The sequence below is a fragment of the Hippopotamus amphibius genome, chromosome X (assembly GCF_030028045.1).
Source record: "Hippopotamus amphibius kiboko isolate mHipAmp2 chromosome X, mHipAmp2.hap2, whole genome shotgun sequence".
NCBI classification, from domain to species: Eukaryota; Metazoa; Chordata; class Mammalia; order Artiodactyla; family Hippopotamidae; genus Hippopotamus; species Hippopotamus amphibius.
The window spans coordinates 135,752,750-135,772,471 of NC_080203.1; the positions used below are offsets into that span (position 1 = coordinate 135,752,750).

Below are 19,722 nucleotides of genomic sequence, written 5' to 3' on the forward strand. Positions count from 1 at the left end.
AAAGGATGTTGCAGCCACCAAGCCATCAGCCACTGCAGCTCCCCACCCCCGCCACGGTGCCCCCTGAGGGGACTCAGGATGGAGAAAAACAGGATACTGGCCCCACCAGGTAGCTGAGGTGCGGACCAAAGGAATGATTTCCATGAGCCCAGACTCTTGCATCATCCGATACGTAGAAAAGCGCTACATTCATTCTCTTGAGATGTCTGGTTTTCTTTAATGAGCAGTAATCTTTTCATGTTCCTCTACCTGGGATTTTTTTTTTTAATAAATAAACTTATTTATTTATTTATTTATTTATTAGCTGCATTGGGTCTTCGTTGCTGCACCCGGGCTTTCTCTAGTTGTGGCGAGCGGGGGCTACTCTCTGTTGTGGAGCACGGGCTCTAGGTGTGTGGGCTCAGTAGTTGTGGCATGTGGGCTCAGTAGTTGTGGCACGTGGGCTCAGTAGTTGTGGTGCACGGGCTCAGTTGCTCCGTGACATGTGGGATCTTCCCGGCCCAGGGATGGAACCCGTGTCCCCTGCATTGGCAGGCGGATTCCCAGCCACCGCACCACCAGGGATGTCCCACCTGGGATTTCTTTTTAACTCCTATATATCTTGGCTCTTCCCGGGCCTCTTGGGAGCAGTACCTCAGAGCGACCTGAGAGCTTGTATCCACGGCTTAAGTCCTCAGAATGTCCACCGAATAAAACATAATTCTCCACTTTTAGGATGCGCTTTTCCCCCCATCGATACCTCTACATGAAAGCTTTGCAGTGTTGCAGAAAAGAACTGATCCCACGAGAAACCAAGCACAACACTCGGAGAGTTGGAGAACTCAGGTTTATTGAGCCGGCGGACCCAGACGAGCGAACGCTCCAAAATTCTGGGGCCCCGTTTCAGGGGAGTCTTCTCCTTATATAGGTTAAAACATCCAGCTATCATTGGTACAAACTGATTGGCTGCAAATTACTATAGGTCACGGGCAGTTACAGAGCGCGGGAGTTGCCAGGGGTTACACACATGGTAGGGGGTCCTAACAGGAACTTGTAGGAGCCGGACATTCCATTCCTATCAGCACTAAGGTCCCAATGTGCATTCTCACAGTGGTTGCTGGTTGACGTGAATGGTCACTTAACAAGTCTATGTGCAAAGGGTCTCAAACAAAGGCTTGGGGTGGGTGCCTGAGAGAGACAGTCTTCCCTTATCTGATCACGCTTAGTCATTCATTTTACTGTTTAACTGAGAGTGGCGCGCAGGCCTTTGCAAGCTAGAGGAGAGGAAGCAATTACAAGTATGGAAGTTTCAGTCTCCTCATCAGCAGGAGTGTGAGTATGCCCTGTGGGGTCTGGAGAACCCACTCCAATATCCAAACTGGGGCAGTTCCACAGAGAGGACAACATAGCTTTCGCTGGTTCCAAACATCAGCCTGTTCAAAGTGCAGGATTCAGCAGACACCACTGGATATTCACAATATGCAAAAGGACGAAATTCAGCCCTGCCGGCTTAAAACAATGCACAAGGTGGGAGTTGCGTGTTAAGTTTCATTTGGGGCTAAAATGAGGACTGCAGCCCAGGAGACAGCATCCCAGGTAGCTCTGAGAAACTGTCCCAAAGAGGCAGGGGGGAAGCTCAGTACAGATGTGGTTTTGGTGAAAGGGGAAACATGCAATGAAGCACATATTGTTTACAGAAGGTTCTACCAGTCACAAGGAGCAGTCGTCACTGTGAAGGATTTCAGTGTTTTTCTAGATGTGAGGAGATACAAGAATTGGGCCCAGAAAGGTGGCTCCTGAAAATGTCTATCTGAAGACCTGTTCTGCCAGTTTTCCTGCAGAGCACAGAGGGCCTCATTTCAGCTCTCCACCCTGAACACCTTTCAGGGGTAGTTAGCAGTCAGCAGCTGCAGCAGCACACGAGTCAACCCTTGTAGAGGTAGACGGCCAGTGCCCACGGCGAGTGCCAACTGTACTTGACAGCCCCTGATCACGCCACGCACGAAAATGAACTCAAAATCCACCAGAGAGCAGGACATCCCGGGGGGCGCCGTGGTTGAGAATCTGCCTACCAATGCAGGGGACACAGGTTCCATCCCTGGTCCGGGAAGATTCCGCATGCCGCAGAGCAACTCAGCCCCTGTGCCACAACGACTGAGCCCACGTGCCACGACTACTGAAGCCCGCGCACCTAGAGCCCGTGCTCCGCAGCAAGAGAAGCCACCGCACTGAGAAGCCCACACACCATAATGAAGAGCAGCCCCCGCTCGCCACAACTAGAGAAAGCCCGTGCACAGCAATGAAGACCGAACGCAGCCAAGAAATTAATTCACTTTAAAAAATCCACCAGAGACCCACACAGAAGAGACAAAACGACAGAATTTTCCGAAGAGAACTTAGGAGAAAAATCTTTGTCCTCTTGGGTTACAAAGGGATTTTCTAGATAAGATATCAAAAGCCCGATTCGTGAAGAAAAAGCAATAGATTAGAGTTTATCACATTTCGAAGCAATCTGTAAGAACATGAAAACATACGCTGCAGACTGGGGGAAAATATTTGCAAATGAATGCAACTGAATAATAAGACAAATAAAAAAGAAGAAGAAAAAAAAGAGTGGATATATGTTTATGTATAACTGATTCACTTTGCTGTACCCCCGAAACTAACACAGCATTGTAAACCAATAAAAATTTTTTAAAAAAAAGACAAGTGGTCTAATAAATGGGGAAAAGTTGTCCATAGCCATTTTACTAAATAATAAGCACATGAAATAGGCACACGAAATAAATAAGCACATGAAAAAATGCTCAACATCAACAGTTATGAGAGAAATGCAAACCTGACCCACGGTGAGATACCCACTTCACACCCGTCAGGATGTCTAGAATTTAAAAAAAAAGAAAAGAAAAGAAAATGACAAGTGTTGGTGAGAATGTGGAGATTTCAGAACCCTTGTCCATTGGGGTTTTTTTTCCCCCAGGGTGGTGAAAAAATATGACTTTGGAAGCAAGCAGTCTTGGGTACAACTTCCTAGCTCTTTTGCTTTCCCATGGTGTCTTTGGACTGATCCCTGAAACTCAGCTTCAGCTGACACCACTATAGCATGAGACGTACGCCACCCTCAATTTATTCTCTTTTTTTCAACGTGTTTACGTTGAGACCATTATAGATTCACGTGCAGTTGTAGGAAATAACTTGCAAGAGAGTTTTCTACATGCCCTTTACCCGTTTCCCCTCAATCATACAGCTCTAGCCAGAGTACGGCATGCACGCAACGGATCAGTCTTGCTCAGATGTCCTCAGTTTTGCCTGTGAGGACACAGGGAGGAGACGGCCGTCTACACGCCCGGGAGCGAGGCCTCGGGGGGAACCAGCCCTGCCCACCCCTGGGTCTCAGGTTCCAGCCTCCAGGACTGGCGGCCATAAATGTCTGTTGTTTGAGGGACCTGGTCTGGGTGGTTTGTTATGGCGGCTCAGAAAGACCCACCCAAGAGTTCTCTCTCAAGGGGTATCTTTTTACCTGTGGACGTCCAGCGGTCTTAACATTATGTGCTGAAAAGAGAATCCTTTCTCCAAGGCAGTGGCTCTGCACTTGGTCTAACCCTTGCCCTCCTTTACGGGGAAGCAGTAGGTACCCGTGCCCAGGAGATTGGAAGTTTAAATAATCGGGGACATCAAATGCTTGGTACACATCTGGCCCCCAACGCTGGGTGTTTTCCATACTGCCCTTTGTGTGCTATTGAAGCCTGGAAAGTCTCTAAAAGTTTTCTGGAGGTGGACACAGTCTTGATGAAGGACCTAAGATCTGGAGAAGGTTACAGAGAGAGTGTGTGTCCGTTTCCCGGGGCGGTTGTCACAAATGACTACAAACCAGATGGCTTAAAACACCAAGACATCCATCCCCCCAGTGCTGGAGACCAGACATCTGAGGTCAAGGGGTCCCAGGGCTGAGCTCCCTCTGGAGGCTCCAGGGGAGGGTCCTTCCTGCCTCTTCCAGCGTCTGGGGGCTCCAGGCGTCCCTGGGCTGGTGGCTGCCTCCCTCCCGCCTCTGCCTCCGTCTTCACGGGGCGTCTCCTCTGTGTCTGTGTCTCCCCTCTTCTGTGTCTTATAAGGACATCTATCAGAGCACGTTGCTTTGAAAAGGAAGCAGTGCAAGGGTTTCTTCCCGACTTGTTTTCCCACCATCTTTTCCCAAGCTGCCATGGTTATATTTTTACAAATCTCTTGTAGAGGTTCCTGGTTCCTTGAATAGTACATAATCAAAAAATAGTTCTTGGATGAATTAGGAAAGGAGTCATTCCAAGAACTTACAGGAAAAGGCAGTGGGTCTAAAACAAACAAAAAAGATCCTCGAGAAATTGCTCTAAAAGGGCATGTCTTTCGACATTTCCTACAAAGCACTCGGCCAGAGAAATATTTTTGTGCTTTCGTTGCTACCAAGGAGTGGCCTTCCAGAAAAATTATTTGCAGGCTGGCAGAGTTAGCTAACCCCACCAGGAAGTCCGTGTGTGTACCCTGCAGACTGGGGGACAGTCAAGCCAACCATGGTGGGGGGGCCCCACCAGAGGCCAACGCGTGTGATTGTTTTTTTCCTCTTTCCCCAGCTTTATTGAGATATCGACGTACAACATGGTGTAAGTTTAAGGCTGCAACATAATGATTTCATACATTCACTTTTGTTTATTTTTTAAATTCTTTGATCCACTTATTTCTTTTTAGGCCACGTTGTGCAGCATGTGGGATCCTAGTTCCCCCACCAGGGATCGCACCCATGCCCCCCCCCCCCCCCCCCCCCCGGTGCAGTGGAAGCGCGGAGTCTTACCCACTGGACCGCCAGGAAGTCCTGATTTCATGCATTTATAAATACTGCCAAATGGTCACCAACCATTAGCTAACACCTCCATCAGGTCAGGTCATTGCCCTCTCTGTTCCCTGATGAGAACTTTTAAGATCTCCTCCCTTAAGAACTTTCGAGTATGTAACATAGTATCGCTAAGCCTTCATCACCCTGTGGTACGAGGGTGAGACAAAAACTATCCGCAGGCTGGCTGTAGCATTTACAGAAGTTTGGTTTTTTAAATTATTTATTTTTATTTTTTTGGCTGCATTGGGTCCTCATTGCTGCGCACGGACACCTTGCGGTGCATGGACTTCTCATTGCCGTGGCCTCTCTTGTTGCAGAGCATGGGCTCTAGGTGCGTGGGCTTCAGTAGTCGTGGCACATGGGCTCACTAGTTGTGGTGCACGGGCTTTGTTGCTCTGAGGCATCTGGGATCTTCCTGGACTAGGGATGGAACCCGTATCCCCTGCATTGGCAGGCGGATTCCTAACCACTGCGCCACCAGGGAAGTCGCCAGAATTTTTAATGTAACTGGAGTGCAGATAATTTTTGACTCACCCTCGTACATTACCTCATCCTGGTCCCTGTTCTGAAGGTCCGTCCCCATCTCCAGGCTGTGTGATTCTCCACGTGACATCAAGTCCCACCTTTCTTTCCACAGGCAGCAGTTTGTTCTTGTGGCAGTCCAGTGCTAAGATTTCTTTTTTAAACTTCATTTTAATTGGAGTAGAGTTGATTTACAATGTTGAGTTTAGTTTCTCCTGTACAGCAAAGTGAATCAGTTATATGTATACATATAGCCTCTTCTTTTTTGGATTTCCTTCCTATTTTTTTCCCTTTTTAAAACATACAACTTGATTATCATTAAATTTGCTGACAATCTCTCATTATCTTGGTTAACAATCTTGGATAGTTTTTGCTACTAAACTTAAAAGAAGATGTATTTTAAAAGAAGATGTGTTTCTACTATATAGCACAGAAACCTATACTCAATACTTTGTAATAGCCTATAAGGGAAAAGAATCAGAAAAAGGATATATATATTTATATCTGAATCAGTTTTCTGTACACCTGAAAGTAACACAACATTGTAAATCAACTATATTTCAATTAAAAAATTTTAAAAAGAACCAAAAAATAAAATAAAAGATGTGTTTTATCTGTAAAGTGTATTTCACACATTAGGCTATAAACTGGAGCTGCAGCAAAGTCTTTCAACAGGTGTTTTTTGTGCCAAGAAAAATATTCCAATATTTTTCTTAGGATGATGGAAAGAGTTGGTATATAAGACATCTGGTTTTTAACCTTAAGGCACTAAAGTAAAAATGGCATTTTATTCCGAAGGGCAGAGAACTATGAAATCAGAAAGAAGAATTGGCCTACTTTTCCTAACTCAGGTGTGGTGGGTAAAAGAAATCCCATTTTAGCTCAACTTGTTAGCAATCCCACCCCAAAACTTGTTACCATTAGGACAATTCACGGGCATTCGGGCACCAGGATTTGGGACTTCCCTGGTGGGCCAGTGGTTAAGACTTCGCCTTCCAATGTAGGGGATGCGGGTTCCATCCCTGGTCGGGGAGCTAAGATCCCACATGCCTCCTGGCCAAAAAACTGAAATATAAAACAGCAATACTGTGAGAAATTCAATAAAGACTTAAAAAGAAAAAAAAAAAAGAAAAAAGAAAATCCAAAGAAGCACCAGGATTTTGACCAAGGGACTTTCAGGGACAAAAATACTTGCTGTGTTCCTCTAGATCTACACACCTGAATCCACCCAGCCAAGTCAATGCATCTGGAAATGTTTTTTCTCCCCATGCCATTTCATCCTGCCCCAAAATAACTGGATAATATTTCTAGAGCAATTAAATGTTTTTTTTTTAAAAAAACTCCTTTCTGCGTACCAAAATATTAGTGATAGTATAGGTCAAATCACATCTCTCAGGGATTCAACTTATGTATTTCTGTAGTCCTGACTGTGGGAAGACATTCAGGAGCCTTTCTGAAACCTTGAAAATGTTAAAGTATGTGGGCCGAGCAATGGGATTCAGAATGTCCTGCTTGAGCAGTGGAGGCAAATCCACACCTGCTCAACTCGGACCCAGGAGGCAAACAAAGATCATTGCCCCAGTCATGTGAGGCCTTTGATTGTTTATGGGAGTAACCTGGGAGTGTTAGCCAAGAACTCAATAAAAGCCATGTGGGATGAATCAGCAAAGCTCTTGATCCTAGAGGTCTTGAGCCCCCCGGTCCCATCTTTCTCTTCAGTCTGCGTCTGTGTTTTCTTCAAGCTTGCGGCACCCGTCACTCACCTCGAGTCGCCGAGCTGGTCTCGGCACCTGACATGACACAGCACGGATTCTGTCTTTGGCCTTCTTCAGGAAATAACATCGTATTATACCTCTTGGGTGGATATTATTTAGACGTTAAAATGTAGGTTCCTGTATGTTCTCATGTATTGACTTAGGACATGCCAGAGTGCCTGCCACTTGGAGAGAACTCAAAAAGCCATGTGATGGGTGGATGGATGGACAGATGGATGACGGATGGAGGGTGGATGAAAGGATGGGTGGATGGATGACGGGTGGATGGACGGATGGATGGATAGATGGATGGATGAAAGCATGGATGGATGGATGATGGGTAGATGGATGATGGGTGGATGGATGGATGATGGATGGATGGATGGATGGATGAAAGGATGAATGGATGGATGATGAATGGATGGATGGATGGATGATGAATGGATGGATGGATGGTGGATGGATGAACGGATGGATGATGGATGAAAGGATGGATGAATGGATGGTGGATGAATGGATGGATGGATGGATGGATGGATGGACGAAAGCATGGATGGGTGAAATTGAGAAGTCAATGCTAGGAAAGTGGGCAGGGTCCCTAAAGAAAGACCTATGCAATTTCAGAGGGTAAGAAGTAAACAGTTCTACTCGTTTTACTGCTACTATCAATTCTGAAAAATCCACTTTGTCATTGAAATTTATGGTAGGACAAAGCCAGTCACATTCCTATAAATATTATCCCGATGGCTCAGAACACACCCAAAACACATGCCAGAAGGAGACCATTGCTGTCTTAAAATTTTAATTGCAATGCACTAGCCTTCGCCCAAACGTGAGGACAGACCCTAGAATGCACCACAGACATCCACGTCGAGAGTACATGTTAAGCCAACGAGCCTTCGACCATACGCACTGAAGGATCCTCTCCTCCAGAGAAGCCACACCAGACGGAGATGCTCCTCTTCCAGAATTCTCCTCTCACAGACGCCAGACTCGGGCTTCTGTGTCTCTTAGTCCAACACCATAGCACGGAGAGCTCAGGTGTTCTTTCCCCGACACAAACCTGCAGGATAACTCCGACGGTGCGTGACCGCCCCACCCCACCCACCCAAGGACTCTGTCCCTGTGACTATTGCAAAGTACCCCTAAAGCATCACATGTGTGGAACCAAGACTACAGATCATTCACCCACAGAGAGAAAGAAACAACCCCTCCAGAGCTCACACCTCACACAAGCAAATGCCCCAGCAAACCCCGGAAGTCCACCCACATCCCAGAGATGGATCTGGACAGCCCTCTCAGGCTTATTCCAAACCTGTGTCTAAAGAACTCATGATTTTCAACAATACACACGTGATCAACAAACCATTCAAACATTTAAAAATTGCCTTTCCTGCTCTTTAGTGGCGCGACTGATGTCTGGCTTTCATTATCCTTGAGGTGGCCACCAACGGAGACCCTGGGAGAGGCTCCAACATACGGCATTCATCCCCAGAACTAGGATGCTTCTGAAGGTGAGGCTTTCTCATGGAACAAAGTGTCTGGTGTCCTAAGACGGAGAACTGTCCCAAGAGAGCTGAGTTGAAATGGCTTGCAGAACACAGTGACTCCATCCTGCGAAGTGAGGTAGTGAGACCCAGCAAAGGACCGTCCGGTGTCCTAGACCGCGCGTGTACGGGTTTGCCTTGAAACAAACAGCCTCACCAGATCCAGCTACTGTGAGCACGTGGCCACCAGACACCCTTCGAGAGAAACCCTTGTTTCTTCCACACCAGCAGGTCAACCAGTTTGGAGGAGGTCACCTCTCCCACGCCAGCTAGAACCTTCCCTCCAAATATCTCTGACACGTCCCCATGGGGCGTCTCTCGACGCACTCTGAAGTCCTCTTGGGTATTTTTGCCAAAGATGAACCGCAGCCGTGGTATTTCTCAGCCATGCTTGGCAAAGTCTACACCAGAGTCACGCTCAAGACATCTGGACGTTTGCTTAGTCTGCAAGGACAGGACTTTTCCTTCCGGAAGGATCCTACGTCACTCAATACCTAGACCAGTGGTACAAGCTTTGGGACAGAAGCTCTGCAATGACATCTAATCTTATGTAGGATGGAAAGGGTAGCATCTCTCCAGGGCAGAATCCTGAGCAACTGTGAGCAAGACCAGAAACCCGGGGTCGACCACACGGTTATGGCTGCTCCCTTTTGCTGACAAGGTGTAAAGGAGATGCCACCTCCCGGGGAAGCCCAGGAGGCATGGGTAGCTGGGGTCACACGGGGCTTCGAGCTGGGTTTTGGATGGACCACGTGACTGACATGAGGCACTCAAGGTGGTCAACGATAACTAGAGGCACATCGTTGAAGAGCCTTCCCCTGGAAAGGACTCGAGATGTTCAGGGAACAGGACCACCCAACGCAACGGCACCATCACTGCAGGAAGCGGTCCAGCTTCTCCTGGATCCGGGCAAAAGCATCCTTCCCCAGGTAGTCGATGCGTCCCTCCTCCCACTTCCTCCGTTCCTCCTCCGGACTCAGCGCCTTCACCTTTTCTCCGATGGAAATCTCGGAGACAGAGATGGCCAGGTCCACCTAGGGAAGACAAGCCCACAGGAGATGGTCTTAGAAAAAGCGTCGTCCGAGAGGGAAAGCCACTCAGGGCATCCATCCGGCGGAGCAACCGTTTCCACAGAGGAACCTCACGTCTCGTTGAGACGATGCTTACCGTTCGCCCTTCGCTTTCGAACAAATTACACGATGAATTTAATATAACCTTGTTATAAGAGGATGCTTTAACCTAAATGTCCACCGACAGATGAATGGATACAGAAGATGTGGCACATGTATACCATGGAATATTACTCAGCCATAAAGAGGAATGAAATTGAGTTATCGGTAGTGAGGTGGATGGACCTAGATTCTGTCATACAGAGTGAAGTAAGGCAGAAAGAGAAAAACAAATACTGTATGCTAACTCATATACACGGAATCTAAAAAAATGGTCCTGATGAACCCAGCGACAGGGCAAGAATAAAGATGCAGATGTGGAGATCAGACTTGAGGACACGGGGCGGGGCGGCAAAGAGGAAGCTGGGAGGTAGTGAGAGAGTAGCACAGACATATACACACGACGAAATGTAACATAGATGGCTAGTGGGAAGCTGCTGCATAACACAGGGAGATCAGCTTGATGCTTGGTGATGACCTAGAGGGGTGGGATGGGGAGGGTGGGAGGGAGTCGTGGGAGGGAGGGGATATGGGGATATATGTACACACACAGCTGATTCACTTTGTTGTACAGCGGAAACTGGCACAACAGTGTAAAGCAATTATACTCCAATAAAGATGGAAAGAAAAAAAAAAAGATGCTTTGTTGCCCAAGTTTTTAGAAATTTTATAAATCACGATTGTACCTGTGTTCCCTTGTTGCTACAACTTGTTTTAATGTCTAGCACGAAACCCTCTTACACATACACACTCGCACAATCGATGTAATCTCTTCACCCACCAAAAAAAGGTTCTGTTTCTGCTATAATTAAAATACCTAAGCTACAAGGACCTACTGTACAGCACAGGGAACTCTGCTCAATATTATGTCACAACCTAAAGGGGGAAAGAATCTGAAAAAGAGCAGATACACGTCTATGTGGAACTGAATCACTCTGCTGTACACCTGCAACTACCACACCATTGTGAATCAACTGTACTCCAGTATAAAATAAAAAGTTAAAAAAAAAAAAGGTTCTGGATCACCGTGTGTAACCAAACGACGTGAACCACAGAAAAGGTTGACCTTGTGTAAATAAAGCCTATGACAGTCTGGACAGCCCGGCAAGACCATTTAATTACTAATTTAAATAGTTTTTTTCTTCTTGCCACGGCAGGGTTTCCATCGTCTCCAGGGATACGTACGAGGCAAATTATAAACAGGCAAACGTATAAACACACACAAACACACACATGTACCTGACTTTTGGCTGGCACCCAAACAGATCAAGAAAAATAAGAGAGACATTTACTTCGATTCCTTACTAAGGATTAGAAAAAGGCTTTTCAAAATGTACATATGGTGATAATAATTATATATATATAATTTTATTTATTTGATTATTTACTTATAACATATATATATATTTTATAATGTATATTTATAATTATATTTATAGAGAGAGAGAGAGACAGAGAGAGAGGCACTCAAGTTGATGCAGGTCTTTGCTAGACGCTGGGGGGGCGGGTGGGTGGGACGGTGTTGGACACCAGACACGTATGGTCCAGTCTCCACCCACGAAGCACGTAGCACTTCCTCCTCTGTTTATCTGCCAGGATGCTTTCGAAGAGCTTTTACATACAAGGTTCTGCTTTCCACCCTCACCCCCGTACATCTCCTTCCCACATGGCCATCGTGTCGGTCACGGAAAGTTCAAGAGTGAAAACAAGATCTTTTCCAAGATAGCTCGGCACGAGTCCCCCACTAAGAGCGCCTGGGTTTGGGCTCCGTGAGTTCCCAGGGATGAAATCTTTCTGGAAGGAACGGGACACCGGGGCCCCGGTCCCACACGAGTTGTCAGCAGAGACCAGCACGGCGATCGCACCGTCCTTGGTAACAAGAGACGAGCGTCTGATTAAACAACACACTCCCCTGATGTCAGGAGACAGGGAAGGAGATCAAATACTACGTGAGGGTCCTCCAGCGTACAGGGGAGGCATATTTCGCAGGAGGACATCAAAGGGCCCCAGGTGAGCGGATAAATGAGAAATTGAGCCCCTGTTTCTCAGGTGCTCACAACGCCAGCCTCACCGGGATACCCTCTCCCACCGGGAGGCCCTCCCAGGCGTGTGCACTGTCCCAGAAGCCGGGGATGCTCTTGGTGCCTTCGCTGGGAGAAGCTGGGCTGCGGCCCCGGTGGTGGGACCCGAGCTTCTCTTTCTGGGCCAGGCTCTAACCATTGTTTCCTCCAGACCACCCTCTGGCCCAATCCCCCGCCAGTTGGGCATCCTGTCTCCATCTCATGGACGTTCTGAGAAGGATGTGGACTCACCCACAGGCCCAAACCTACCACGTGCCTGAGCTGTGGGAGGCAGGTCTGCCTGACATCTCTCCCACCCACAGCACGCTACCCACCGGTACCTCTACATCCAATTCTGGGAGCCTCGGACCCACTACGTAAGGGCAGAGCTGATGAAGAGGTTCCCACTGCACACACGACACAACATTGTACATCAGCTGGACTTCAGTTAAAAAAAAAAGTGGAGTTTCAGAAGAAACCGTCACCAACAGTGCCACACATACGTTCAAAGCACTGCAGCTGGGGCTTCCCTGGGGGCGCAGTGGTTAAGAATCCACCTGCCGATGCAGGGGACACGGGTTCGAGCCCTGGTTAGCGAAGATCCCACATGCCGCAGAGCCACGAAGCCCGTGGGCCACAACTGCTGAGCCCACAGGCCTAGAGCCCGTGCTCCACAACAAGAGAAGCCACCGCAATAAGAAGCCCATGCACCACAATGAAGAGGAGCCCCTGCTCTCCGCAACTAGAGAAAGCCCACGTGCAGCAACGAAGACCCAACACAGGCTATAAGTAAACAAGAAAGAAAGAAAGGAAGGAAGGAAGGAAGGAAGGAAGGAAGGAAGGAAGAAAGAAAGAAAGAAAGAAAGAAAGAAAGAAAAAGAAAGAAAGAAAGAAAAGAAAGAAATTTAAAACAAACAAGCAAACAGAAAACGCAATACTGCAGCTGGCATTTGCTAGGCTGACAAAGTCAGAGGGAGGAAACACGTTCCCACATTCTCCAAGAGTAAATTCTGGTCAAAGCACCATGCAAACTGAAATACTTAGCATGTCATAGACTGTATTCTGAACATATGCCCGTATAAACTGAATATCTGTGTCCTTCCCCCTCCCCAACTCATATATTAAATCCCAACCCCCAAGGTGATGGTGTTAGGAGGAGAGGCTTTGGGGAGGTGATGAGGTCATGAGGGTGGAGCCCCCAAAGTGGGACTAGTCTCCTTATAAGGGACCCCAGAGGAGAGAGAAATTAGCTTAGGGTGAACAGCCTAGTATATATAAAATATATAGTAGTATATATAAAATATATACTAGTGTATATAAAATACATACTAGAATATATAAAATATATATTAACACACTAGTATATAAAACAGATAGACAACAAAGACCTACTGTACAACACAAGGAACTCTACTCAATCTCTTACAATAACCTACAATGGAAAAGAATCTTAAAAAAGAAAAAATATACCTAACCACTCTGCTATACACCTGAACCTAACACAACATTGTAAATCAACTGTACTCCAATTAAAAAATAAATTAAAAAAGAGAGAGAGACCCCAAGAGCTCCGTCACCCCTTCCTCCATGTGAGGACACCGCACCCAGGAAGTGGGTTCTCCCCAGACACCAAGTCTGCTGGTGCCTGACTCTTGGACATCCAGCCCCAAGAACTACGAGAAGGAACATTTCTTGGTATCCATAAGCCACCCAGACTGTGATATTTTTGTTACAGCAGCCTCAACAGATGAAGACACAATACAAAAAGTCAACATGAATTTTCATTCCTGAGCCCAACACTCAGCTCTAGAGCTATATTTGCTCTTAAAGACCAAAAGGTGGGGGCTTCCCTGGGGGCGCGGTGGTTAGGAATCCCCCCGCCCATGCAGGGGATGTGGGTTCAAGCTCTGGTCCGGGAGGATCCCACATGCTACGGAGCAACCAAGCCCGTGCACCACAACTACTGAGCCCGCGTGCTGCAACTACTGAAGCCTGCACGCCTAGAGCCCATGCTCCACAACAAGAGAAGCCACGGCAATGAGAAGCCCGCGCACCGCAATGAAGAGTAGCTCCTGTTCACCACAACTAGAGAAAGCCTGCATGCAGCAATGAAGACCCAACACAGCCAATTAATTAATTCATTAATTAATTATTTTTAAAAAGACCAAACGGTGTTACTGGATCATGGTTAGAGAGAGGAATGAGCCTTCATTAAAAGCATCATCTCAGAGCCTGACGTTTAAGACCAGAACATCTGTAAGAGGATGAGTCAGGAAGAAAGCATCTTTCATTTCCTTCTCCAAGAAGAAAGCAACACATGCTCAATTTGGCTCAAAACGTCTCCCCCTGAATTTCCCAGCTTTCAAGCGCGTCTTTTCAGACACCGTGCAAGAACTTCCAAGCTCACTTTGCAGGAAAACACAGCACAGCCCCCTCCCGTCAATTAACTTTTGCAGAGCAGCTCTGAAAGAGGGGTCGGGCGTGATTATCAGAGCTGAGGATGCGAAAGAGAGTGGACCGACCCCCGCGGGCAGACGCCAGAGAGGAGACAGCAGGACAAGCAGGCGGGCTCTCCTCTCAACAAATGGGGCTGGAGGCAGGGCTCACGCCAGGGCGCGTGCACAGCCAGCCCCTGAGATCGAGCACGGCATCCCGCAGGACAGCAGACCAGACAAAATGAGGAGGACACCACCTGCAAAGCATCCTGGAGACTGGGGTCCCTGATGACATCCACGGGGGGCGTGGGGGGCTCCTGGCTTGGCTCCAAGGCGTCCTGAGATTGGCCACCTCCCGCGTTCTCCGCCGGCTGCTAGAAACATAACCGGTCCATCGTTAGTCTGCAGGGGGCTTCACAGAACCGCGGTCTTAACCGAAACGACAGAGAACTCTTTTTTTCCTGGGGAAATAAGATCCAGCGAATGGGCTGTGCTAAACAAATGAGCGACTGAGTGTGGTCTACCGCTCCGAGCTTCTGCCCAGCTGTCTCCTGCACAAGATGAGATGCTGGCATTTGTCATGTGATATATCAAGGGCAACCCTTCAAATTGGGACACTGGGACTGACACACACACAGGACTATATACAAAACAGATACCTAACAAGGACCTGCTGTAGAGCACAGGGAACTCTACTCGATCCTCTGCAGTGACCTATATGGGAAAAGAATCTAAAACAGAGTGGAGAGATGTGTATGTATAACTGATCCACTCTCCTGTACCTCTGAAACTAACACAACACTGTACATCAACTAGACTCCAATAAACACTTTAAAACAATAACAACAGCAAAAAAAACGTTTCAGACAGGGATACAATTAGTTCAGACCAAATGTCTAAGGAAGCATTTGACTAAGACAGTCCGTGAGCAAAAAGTCAGCACCTGTCTGGGTTTAATCTTCTGAGGACGCTTGGGAACAGACGCCCAGATGCACGAGGGTAAATTTAGGGGGGAAAGGGGGAAAGTAATAATCCTTGAACACCGATGTGAAACCCGGGTGCAACATTGTACCAAACATTTAACAAAAAATGAAGTCATTTACAGAACGTGGATGTTGCATCTTTTTCTTTTCTGATTCTTCCTAAAGCAAGACAGAAGAGAATGACCAAAGGACCAACACAAAACTCAGTGATGGAGGTGGGAAAAAATCTGAATAGACAACCAGGTCTCCTATCCACCTGGAAAATACAGAGACTTATCACAACACAATGGGAAAAACACATTCACAAAGGTCACAGGGGCTTCCCTGGAGGTGCGGTTGTTAAGAATCCACCTGCCAGTGCAGGGGACACGGGTTCCCTCCCTGGTCCGGGAAGATCCCACGTGCCGCGGAGCAGCAAAGCCCGTGAGCCATAACTATGGATCCCATGTGCTGCAACTACGGAAGCCCGTGTGCCTAGAGCCTGTGCTGTGCAACAAGAGACGCCACCGCAATGAGAAGCCTGCACACTGCAAGGAAGAGTAGCCCCCGCTCGCCTCAATTAGAGAAAGCCCGTGTGCAGCAACAAAGACCCAACACAGCCAATAAAAATAAATAAATAAATAAATAATTAAAAAAAAAAAAAAAAAAAAGAAAGGTCACAGGATGGAGAAGAAACCCACGGGGCCATGCCCTTTGGTGGCTGACAGACACAGGCACGGCAGAGACGTGGATATATTTAAGAAGTAGAAATGGGGACCTCCCTGCTGGTCCAGGGGTTAAGCCTCTGCGCTTCCAATGCAGGGGCTGTGGGTTCGATCCCTGGTTGGGGAACCAGATCCCATATGCTGTGTGGTGCAGCCAAAAAAAAAAGAACAAGAAGAAAAGAAAGAGAAGTGACTTATACCAAGTTCATGTGGGTCTCTATGAAGTCTGCGAATTGGGGGAAGGGTGGTGACAAGGGGTCACACATCTCTCCCGCGGAAGTCTCCATTTCTGGCCAACCTATCATCTAAAAAAAAAAAAAAAAAGAGCACACGCAGGTTAGGACAAGCCTTCATGCAAATAACTAAAAGCACCCAATCTATGCTCTTCTGCCTCCACGACGCACAGACGCCTCGAGGAGAAGCAGGGGTGGGGCAGAGGGTGGCGCCAGCCACCGCCTGTGTCTGCCTCTTCTTCTCGGGCTCCTTGCATCTCAGCGGGACCACGTGATGAATTCGCACCCACGGCACTGAGGAGATGTGACGTGAGTCACCCCCAGCCTGGGCGCTGAGGTGGGGGATACCTTTCCTACCTTCTGTCCCCGTCGTTCAGGTGAAGAGCAAGGTTCCCCTCCCCCACCACAGCCTCTTCCAATTTCAGCTGGAATTCCACGGGAAAATGAAACCCTGCAGAAAACCACTCCAGCGACTGTTTTCTCGGCTCTCCCAAGGACGGTACGTAGCAAAGACCAACCCCGTGCATCGGACTGAACTTAAGGCATTATGGGGGATGGATGGCTTCCACGTGGGAGCCTAATCCGTTCTCAAGGAGGCCCCGTGGACAAGGGCGTCTTTAGAAAGTGATGGAGGGACTGCCCTGGTGGCGCAGTGGTTCAGAATCCGCCTGCCAATGCAGGGGACACGGGTTCCCTCCCTGGTCCGGGAAGATCCCACATGCCGCGGAGCAACGAAGCCCGTGCACCACAGCGACTGAGCCCCTGTGCTGAAACTACTGAAGCCCAAGAGCCTAGAGTCCGTGCTCCACAACAAGAGAAGCCACTGCACTGAGAAGCCCGTGCACCACAACAAAGAGTAGCCCCCGCTCGCTGCGACGAGAGAAAGCCCGTGTGCAGCAACGAAGACCCAACGCAGCACCCACCCACCCCACCCCCCCAAAAAAATTCCTGTTACAGGCGTGGCTCCTCCTGGCAGAACAGTGAGCCCGTTGTACACATAACACGAGAGCTTAACTGACACATTCTTCACATTTCTGCACGCAACAGATGCTCTTTATTTAACTCACATAAGGCACCTCCTGGGGCCAGAGCCCAGCAATGGGGACCTCAGGGTACAGGAGAAAGAATTAAAACAGTAGGAAAAGCTCCCACTCGACCCCCTCCATAGTCCAAACATAGGGTTTTTTTCAATTGCTTTGGGTTGCTATGAAATCCCAATTCAAAAATGCTTAATGCCTGGACGTAACTGATCCCATATTATAGTAAAGTGTGGGGCGCCTTCCAGAGAAACGTTTGCTAAAATTTAAACATCAATTGTTTATAATCATCAAGAAACCGCTCTCTGGGGAGGGTTGTGGGGGAATGAATTGGGAGACTGCGATACCAAATTGTACACTCTAAATATATGCAGTTTGTTGCATGTTAACTGTGTCTCAATAAAAGTTCTTAAAAATATATATATATAGGCAGACTGAAAAGAAACCGCTCTCCCAAAGCTACTCGAAATACACGTAAAAGGACAACTTCTCTTCCATCCTGTCCTCAAATCCGTCCCCAGCAATAAACTGATGTTAACTGTCGTGAGAAACTCAGTGACTTAAAATGGCTTTGAATGTGAGAATTTAAAATGAGAACTCTGGGGCTTCCCTGGGGGCGCAGGGGTTAAGAAGCCACCTGCCAATGCAGGGGACACGGGTTCCACCCCTGGTCCGGGAAGATCCCACATGCCGTGGAGCAATGAAGCCCGTGTGCCACAACTACTGAGCCCACGTGCCACAGCTACTAAAGCCTGAGCTCCTAGAGCCTGTGCTCCACAACAAGTGAAGCCACTGCAATGCGAAGCCTGTGCACCACAATGAAGAGGAGCCCCCGCTCGCCACAACTAGAGAAAGCCCGTGTGCAGCAATGAAGACCCAAGGCAGCCAATAAACAAATTAAATAAATAAATGAATTTATAAAATGAGAACTCTTTAATCGCCAGACTTTCATCCCACCTATTCCCCCCAAAACTGGGGATGGAAAAATAGCAGTCTCAATCCGCCGTACTGTTTTGCAAATAAAGTGTAACTTTTATTTTTTGTCTCTGAGGGCAGAAATTCTGCAGATCCAGACTCACTAAGAAATGACCAAAGCGGTCAACATGAACCTATACAAGTCCTCTTCAAAAGCTGGGGGTTTCACTGCACCCTCCCAGGACGCAAAGGTGCGCTGCCTGGCAGGTGGGTTGGAGGGAGATGAAAGCATTGCCCTTCGAACCTGAGAATCTGGGGACGCGCCTCATATCTGGATGAGATTGAACACCTGTTCTTCACGTATTAGTTTTCTGCAGCCGCCGTGACACAGGACCACAAATTAGGTGGCTTTAAACAAGGCTGTCATCAAACAATGTACAAACAATAAATGCTGGAGAGGATGTGGAGAAAAGGGAACGTTGGTGGGAATGTAAGTTGGTGCAGCCACTGTGGAGAACAGGATGGAGGTCTCTTAAAAACCTAAAAATAGAGCTCTCATATGACCCTGCTGTCCCACTCCTGGGCATATAACTGGAGAAATCCATAATCCAAAAAGACACACCCACCCCCATGTTCACTGCAGCACTATTCACAACAGCCAGGACATGGAAGCAACCTAAATGGCCCTCCACAGAGGAATGGATAAAGAAGATGTGCTGCAGATACACAATGGAATATTACTCAGCCATAAAAAGGAATGACACTGGGTCATTTGCAGGGACGTGGATGGACCTAGAGTCTGTCTTACAGAGTGAGGTAACTCCGAAAGAGAAACACAAATATTGTATATTAACGCTTGTATGTGGAATCTAGAAAAATGGTACAGATGAACTTATTGGCAAAGCAGAAATAGAGACACAGACGTGGAGAACAAGTGTATGGACACTAAGGGGGGAGAGGGGAGGTGGGAGGAATTGGGAGACTGGGATTGACCTATATACACTATCGATACTATGTATAAAATAGATAACTGATGAGAACCTACTGTACAGCACAGGGAACTCTCCTCAATGCCCTGCAGTGACCCAAATGGGAAGGCAGTGCAAAAAAGAGGAGGCATATGTATACGTATAGCTTTGCTGTACAGCAGAAACGAACACAACGTTGTAAAGCCGCTCTACTCCAATAAAAATTAATTTTTAAAAAATGGACACAAGAATAATGGTACTGCGCTTTTCAAAAGGAACAGTCCAGGGACGTCCCTGGTGGTCCAGCGGTTAAGAGTCCACGCTCCCAATGCAGGCGGCCCGGGTTCCATCCCTGGTCAGGGAGCTAGATCCCACATGCCGCAACTACTGAGCCCACATGCCGCAACTACTGAGCCCGCATGCCGCAACCAGGAGCCCGAGGACCTCAAAGAAGACCCAGCGTAGCCACAGTAAGTAACTAAATAATACATTTTTAAAAATAAATAAATAAAGTATACTGTACCGTGCTAAGTACTGCACCTGGCAAAGAAT

The 19,722-nt window shown here is 47.6% G+C and overlaps 1 protein-coding gene across 7 annotated transcripts in view; it reads right to left on the reverse strand.

The window, feature by feature from the left end:
• Window positions 1–7,743: 7,743 nt before the first annotated feature.
• The window catches only part of GYG2 (glycogenin 2), a 34,766-nt gene continuing 22,787 nt past the window's right edge, over window positions 7,744–19,722 (reverse strand). For 3 of the 7 annotated variants that reach the window (XM_057717448.1, XM_057717444.1, XM_057717445.1), the window contains exons 9-11: window positions 16,218–16,322; window positions 14,588–14,704; window positions 7,744–9,700 (exon numbers count right to left, since the gene is read on the reverse strand). In XM_057717448.1, coding sequence (XP_057573431.1) covers window positions 9,539–9,700; window positions 14,588–14,704; window positions 16,218–16,322 — 384 coding nt within the window. In that variant the 3' untranslated portion in view covers window positions 7,744–9,538. The remainder of the gene's footprint in view (window positions 9,701–14,587; window positions 14,705–16,217; window positions 16,323–19,722) is intronic. The other 4 variants (XM_057717447.1, XM_057717449.1, XM_057717450.1 and 1 more) reach the window with 4 other exon arrangements.